Raw genomic sequence first — 7,383 nt, 5'->3', positions numbered from 1 at the left:
TTGGTGTTAAATGTAAGAGCAAGCTTATACAACAGAAAAGTGAGAACTAATCTAAAAGACGGCTCCTATACTCGATTAAAATAATATAGGTAAAAATCAAATGAAGGTAGGAGAGATTTTAAGAGGGAGATTGTAAGAGATCTTTAAATTAAGACGGTTTTAAATAAGATAAATTATTTACGTCATGCCAATTTCTCATTTGCTTTCCATCTAAAATGGGCATTAAAAAATTAGTGGACAAAAATCTGATTATTTATACTCTGTAATCATAACTCGTTGTCATATCAACACAAATCTGTATAAAATTCGTTACATCACTGTAATCACTCCCAACTTGTCAAAGATTAGACCAAAAAAAATGGTGGTTGAAAGCCAAACAAATAAAATTGCATCTCATCATGATGGAAACGACATCGTTGAAGCTGATACTGGCCATGCACGTCTTCATGAACTCGGTTACAAACAAGAACTCAAGCGTGATCTCTCGTATTTACTTCTTTCCCCTTCTCTTTTATTTCTTGTCCCACCATTTTAGTTAGTCGAGATAGCGTCATCAGGTGGTACACATTATTTGTCACATTCTTTTCATTGTCCCAGTCGATAACAATTAACTTAAAGTTATTACATTATTTCATTTTTTAATGTTTTTGAGTATTATTAATGTCACATTCTTTTTATTGTCCCAGTCGATAACAAGACTGAAACTTATGTAGTAGCAGCTGATGACGCTATTTCATCTACAAATAGATATACCCTTAATTTTTTGAATTGAGATTTATTAACGGGTAATCCAGAAACTTTTGTAATTTGCGGGAGCCATTACGGCACTGGGGTAATATTGTCGATTTTGAATGGGTGATGATTTAATTGAGTAATGGTGAAATTGACAGGGTGGTATCGAATTTTGCGTTTTCGTTCTCGATAATATCGGTGTTAACGGGAATAACGACATTATACAGCGATGGGTTGCAATACGGAGGTCCAGCAGTGATGGTATATGGGTGGTTTATAGCAGGTTTATTTACAATGTTTGTGGGGTCATCAATGGCTGAAATTTGTTCATCTTATCCTACTTCTGGTGGTTTATACTATTGGAGTGCTATGCTTGCTGGTCCTTCTTGGGCTCCTTTTGCTTCTTGGATTACTGGATGGTAATCCCCTAATTATATTGCCTCTTTTAATTCCTTGTTATTATTTACGATTTTTGGGTCTCTCGGAAATAACCTCTTTGTGTGCGAATCTCTCGGATTCTTAATTAATTGGTCATTGGGGTAGTGATTAGTGAAAATCATCTGTGTATGAATCTGGCTTCTATGAGTGACCGTGTTCACAATTAATGCTCATCATGAGAATAATGTTTTTGTGTATGAATCTGGCTTTGTTAAGCGACCGGATTCACAATTAATGTAGGTAGTGATGTTAGGTGTGGATTTGAATTTGCATTAAGTCTTGATTTTCATGCTGGCTTATTGATAAGTGTAGTTAGTACAAATGCACTATGTCTGCCGTCTTAAGATGAAAACGGGTCAAATATGCTCCGACTTGCATATACAGGACAAATCTTTGCCATTTGCCATCTTAAACAAGAATATGTGGTACAAATGTGACATGGTTTGGCCCTTTATAAGGTTGTAACAAAAAAGCTGTTACACTACATTTCAGATTTTTTTCAAGTGAGTCAACAATGTTGGCTTGCCTGATCTAGGAACTGTCCTACTTGCAATCATTTTTAGGAATTGCCCTTTTTGTGATTAGGTACTATAGATGCTGAATAAAGAAGATTTTGAAGGTGTATAGAAATATGTACTTTTTTTCCTAACTTTAAATGCATGTACTCTACTGTAACTGTATCAGTCTCCAGTATGACAGAAATTGAATGAAATCTTTGTCAGCTCTAATAGAGTACAGTGCTATATCTGGTATAAAGTTAGAAATTGCTATCTGTAGATTTCCAATGATTGCATGCCTTTTTATCCTCATTAAACTCTTGGAGAGTATAGACTCATGGAACTGCAGTTGTTGTAATGTTGTCCCTGCTCCAATTTTTATGCTGTTTTCGTCTATTGGACTCTCGGAGATAGCGTCTATAAATTTGAATCTTGCTTTCCTAAATTTTATGAGCGACCGAATAAACTGTTTTGCCAGTGGTGGGTTTGAACTAGTATTAGTCTAAGTAGCGTATTTGTCTTTTAAGTAGCTTCTTACATCGGAGAGTCAGAACTTTAATATTGGCTTATTATTGGTGAATTTAGACCTTTCGATTACATTACTAGGGTGAAACATAAATCTCCAAGAAGCTTTCGGAATTTGCCAACCGTCCTACATTCCTACTTGCACGCGTCTTTTTTTTTTCAAAAGTGCCTTTTGTAGTTAGGTACTGACTACTGAATGCCAAACAAAGATATTGAATGCTTACTATACCAGAGTGTGTGCTTTATTTTTGTCATAAATGCATGTTACATATTGTATGTACATGCATTTATTACAAAATGTAATTGGTTGAAAACTTTGTTAGCCTTGGCAGAATGCTATATTTTTCAAAACTGCAAAAGTAATTACTTTGATTTGCTTGTGCCTCTTTGTCCTGCTTTTGATTTTGCTCTGAAATTCTGATATTTTAGTACTTATAAAAGTAGTATATTCGGTTGTCTTAATATATGTATATTCGGTTCTGACATTTTAGTACTTTGATTTGGTAAAACCTACAAAAGCATTGTTTGAAGGGAACAACAATATGTTACTGTCTTCTAGTAGTAACAAAATCATTACCGGATTTTTTCCTGTAATATCTGGATCGCAATGCATATTTTTTTTGGTCAAAGACTGCAATGCATATTGAACACGTCTTGGATAACTTCATGTTTGTATTTGTTGTGATTAGTAGTCTACACTTCCGTCCTGCACAACTACACCTTCCAATTAATTGTTCAATATTACAAATGAGTGACTTGGAATTCTAGGCCGATGACTTTCAACTTGTGACAAAAATGTTATACCCTAGCTTGCGTGGGATTCTGAATGGAAACACCTCGCGCTAAGAGTCTAAGGTGTAGAGGCATGGTACATATGGAAATTACCGGCTTGAGAGAGCCTATGAATTTTCAAGGATTCTTGAAATTATCATTGAGTTTCTTTTTAATCACTAGATATGCATATATTTTTTCCGATTAGTCATTCACTTGACGCTTAAGTTCCACTGTTGCGTAGAACTCATTTACTTGTAATACTAATATAATTAATCTGTGATTACTTTCCTGTTCATCACTTCTATGAGTATGCTTCTAAATAATCTGGATATCATTAATTTTGCAGGTTCAACATTATTGGTCAGGTAAAACTTGATGTGCCTCCGATTGTTATGTGATGACTAAAAGTTCCATTTGCTAATCAAGATTCAAGCTTATTTCAGTTTACGAATGAAATTTACATTTGGTTAAATCATCTCTCATTGGCAGTGGGCTGTCACAACCAGTGTGGATTTCTCCCTGGCACAGTTGATTCAGGTGATCATTCTACTCAGTACAGGTGGCAAAAACGGTGGCGGTTATGAGGCATCCAAGTATGTTGTTATCGGTCTTCACGGTGGAATTCTTCTTTTGCATGCTATCTTGAATAGTCTTCCTATTTCATGGCTATCATTCTTTGGGCAGCTTGCTGCTGCCTGGAATGTCGCAGGTACGGATATTTTTGTTGGTTCCAGTTTCTATTGATCTAGCACTGAATCAAATACAGAGAAAATCTGATCATCAAATAGCTTTATAATCAGTTTTATTACTCCATTGATTTTTCTGTAGGTGTCTTTGTTCTTATGATACTTGTTCCTGTTGTCGCAAAGGAGAAAGCTAGTGCCAAGTTTGTTTTCACCCACTTCAACACTGACAATGGCGAAGGGATCAACAGTCGGATATATATTTTCGTTATTGGACTTCTAATGAGCCAATATACGTTGACTGGTTACGATGCATCTGCTCACATGGTATGGACCACAGGTCTTCTTTCACCGATTTGAATGATTTTATTTCAGCAAGAATTGTACTCCTAAAGTCCTAATATTCAGGGTAGTTCTTAAAGTCGTACAATTATGAGAGTCACATATAGTCATAGAACAACATGACCGGCGATGGAAAATGCTTCAAATGAGCCTGTCATAATGCTGATAATTTCCTGTAGGTCTGTCAGATAATTACTGTAAAACACCAGAGCATTCTTGATGGATTCTCGTGATTTTCGTAACATTTTGAGGCTACTTAGATCATGATTACCTCTCGATCAAAGATAAGAGGAAAAGGAATCATGATAGCAGAAATACTCTTAATGATGTCACATTACTCGAGTAAATACCATACTGATACACGTAAATTTTATGTTTATTGAGGACTGTATTTCAAAGTGCATTTTAGCAGTAATGGTACTTGGTGTTGGTTTGATTTTATGACAATCAACTCGGCCGTTAGATTTCAATTCTCTGATGTTCTCTTAATTATCAACTCGTAATTTTTTTCCCTACTGAAATTATAAAATAACACCACTCATCCTTGGTTTTACTTTCTGACCTTCAATTACAGACAGAAGAAACTAAGGATGCGGATATTAATGGACCAAAAGGAATTATCAGCGCCATTGGTATATCCATAATTGTTGGATGGGCTTACATCCTTGGGATCACGTTTGCTGTCACCGACATTCCTTACCTTTTGAGTAGTGAAAATGAGGCCGGCGGGTATGCCATTGCCGAGATATTTTACCTTGCATTTAAGAGCAGATATGGTAATGGAATCGGAGGAATATTTTGTTTAGGTATAGTTGCTGTGGCCATCTTTTTCTGTGGCATGAGTTCAGTGACTAGTAATTCCAGGTAATAATAATTTTCCTGTTTGTTTTGCGAGTTTCTTCGTTGGTTCTTACTGATTTAGCAAGTAAGCTAGGCATAAATGCTAACAAAGTGGTAAATATTGCGTACAGGATGGCTTATGCTTTCTCAAGAGATGGAGCGATGCCCTTTTCATCGGTTTGGCATAAAGTTAACAAACAAGAGATTCCTATAAATGCGGTTTGGATGTCTGCTTTCATCTCCTTCTGCATGGCATTAACGGTATGTAAGCAGTTGCATATTTTATCAACTAAGGGGTCGTTTGGTTCACTACTTAGGAATGGAATGGGTTGGAATGAGAAACCATAGGAGTATGAGGTTCTAATTCCATACCTTCCAAAACATGTTTGGTTCATTAGAAAAATAAACATGAAGTAATGGAGTTTGAATCCATGGGGAGGAGGTGGGTATGGGATTCCAAGGGGTTGGGGTGGAATGAGAATCCATCAGGATTCTAACTCCATTCCAAAATACCCCAACCAAACACTAGAATCACTAGAATCCATTCCATTCCATTCCAAACCTCTCAACCAAACACCCCCTAATTTGTTATATGTCTCATTCAGATTCAGATGCAAGTATCAGATACTGTCCCCTATTCTTGAAAAGGAAAGAAAAACCGCTTTTGACCTAAATTCAAGTGTCTAAAATAAGTTTCGTATCCTATTTGAAAGGAGCAGCAGGAAAATTCTTTATTGCTCTTTGTTCAATCACCCTGTGTACTTTAGGATCCTGTGCCCTAAGAGGCTCTAGACGATGACAAAGTCAGGAGGTCGGATGTTAGCAGCCTTACCTGTGTTTTAGACAGACTTTTTCGGATAACCAGTAAACAAATTGAGTCTCAAATTACACATTGTCCACTATACCAAAAGGGCAGACTGCACAGATGAGTCATTTTTCTTTATTTGATATTTCAGAGGCAAAGAAAACGATTCTTTTGCGTTATATGGAAACGGAATAAGATTTGGAATATGATATCCTTGTAATTTTCACCTTTCGCAGTCTCTTGGAAGCTTGGTGGCGTTTGAAGCCATGGTATCAATAGCAACGATCGGGCTATACATTGCATATGCATTACCCATCTTTTTCAGGGTAACCTTAGCTCGAAAGTCTTTTGCGCCAGGACCATTTAATCTAGGACGATATGGGGTTCTTGTCGGATGGATAGCTGTACTATGGGTAATCACAATTTCTGTTCTGTTCTCCCTTCCAGTTTCATATCCCATTAGAGGCGCAACTCTGAATTACACACCTGTGGCTGTGGGCAGTCTACTCGTTTTCACGATCGGGTGGTGGGTTTTTAGTGCAAGGCACTGGTTTAAAGGTCCTGTGAAAAACATACAAGTTTGAAATGTAATATACTCTTTGGCACTGTTTTTAGATTTTCAAGGTTCATAATTCATGTCCAGTTTATATAAATTCATTTCATTGATTTCTTATGCCCGGATCGACTTTCTTTTCATTTGTACTGTGTATTGTTCTTTGTTGAATCTTGGAGAAAATTTCAGGAGCCTACATATGAAAAAGTAACCTAAGGTCGAAAAAATTAACTATTGAAAGAGGGGTCACGGAGCTTAGACGCTAAATCGTCACTGAAAACTTGTTTTAACTGTCTAATTAGAGCAAAGCTAAAGCAATGTGTTTTCTCCCTCTGTGCTTTAAATGTCAAAACAAAGAAAACTTATCGAACCCGCGAAATCATCATCTAATTAGAAGTAATATACTTAAAAAGATTGACGAGATTTACAATGTTAATGTTTGTTATCCAGCGAAACCACAAACAAGAAAACATCAGTTGTAGTAGGGAAAGAATACCCCTGGAGTTGTAGACTTGTAGTGGCCAGTGGGGAAAGAATACAATACACTTATACACCCTTTGAGCTTGATTGTGGTCCAACTTTGTAAAATGACAAGACTAGTGTTTGGAAAAGTGCAATATCATTACTTTTGAAGATTTTTACTTGGTCCATGAATATTGAGCGGGGCATGGGCCATTTTTTTTTAATCTTGTTTGCGAATTGATTCAGGCGGAAGATATTATCATATCATATATTATATTAAAGCAGAAACCATCTGCCACGTGTCATCGGCAGATGGCTTCTGCCACGTGTCAATTTTAGCATCATTTACACATTACTAAATAAATTACTAATTACTAAATTATTATAAAATATAAATTACTAATATAATCACCTAAATTAAGTCCTATAATTTTTGTGCCTTATTGTAAAAAAGGCAACATCATTAACTTATGCTAATCAATATTTCCGTGATTTGATATCTAAAAAAAACTGTTTTCTAAACAATAAAAAAATGAAAAGATTTTCTATACAATATAAAAAACTTGCCTCGTTAATCATTATCTTTATTTAAGTCAATCAAGTAATTATGTAAGGTGAAATCAATCACCACAAAATTATATTAGTATTATCCAAAAATACAATTGCAATATATTTTGAATAATTCAATTATCTATACACGTTTGACAAATGAATTTCCAATCCATTATGAAA

General features: G+C 35.7%; 1 protein-coding gene across 1 annotated transcript; it reads left to right on the top strand.

Moving 5' to 3' along the window:
* The first annotated feature begins 233 nt into the window (after positions 1-233).
* Positions 234-6,309, top strand: LOC141598970 (amino-acid permease BAT1 homolog). The gene is made up of 8 exons (XM_074418813.1): positions 234-486; positions 891-1,151; positions 3,313-3,331; positions 3,456-3,675; positions 3,795-3,976; positions 4,566-4,855; positions 4,963-5,092; positions 5,873-6,309. The coding sequence occupies exons 1-8, from the start codon at positions 359-361 to the stop codon at positions 6,218-6,220; spliced, it is 1,578 nt and encodes a 525-aa protein (XP_074274914.1). The 5' UTR covers positions 234-358; the 3' UTR covers positions 6,221-6,309.
* The last annotated feature ends 1,074 nt before the right edge of the window (positions 6,310-7,383 follow it).

The sequence above is a fragment of the Silene latifolia genome, chromosome 9 (genome assembly GCF_048544455.1).
Source record: "Silene latifolia isolate original U9 population chromosome 9, ASM4854445v1, whole genome shotgun sequence".
Taxonomy (NCBI): domain Eukaryota; kingdom Viridiplantae; phylum Streptophyta; class Magnoliopsida; order Caryophyllales; family Caryophyllaceae; genus Silene; species Silene latifolia.
Note: the sequence above shows the minus strand (reverse complement) of the source record. Positions and strands in the feature narration are given on the sequence as shown.

Bases quoted from the DNA above. Each gene is read 5' to 3' on its own strand.
- LOC141598970 (XM_074418813.1), top strand. From the start codon at position 359: ATGGTGGTTGAAAGCCAAACAAATAAAATTGCATCTCATCATGATGGA. The intron at 4,856-4,962 runs GTAATAATAATT...TATTGCGTACAG, and splicing joins TCAGTGACTAGTAATTCCAG to GATGGCTTATGCTTTCTCAA. The intron at 5,093-5,872 runs GTATGTAAGCAG...CACCTTTCGCAG, and splicing joins CCTTCTGCATGGCATTAACG to TCTCTTGGAAGCTTGGTGGC.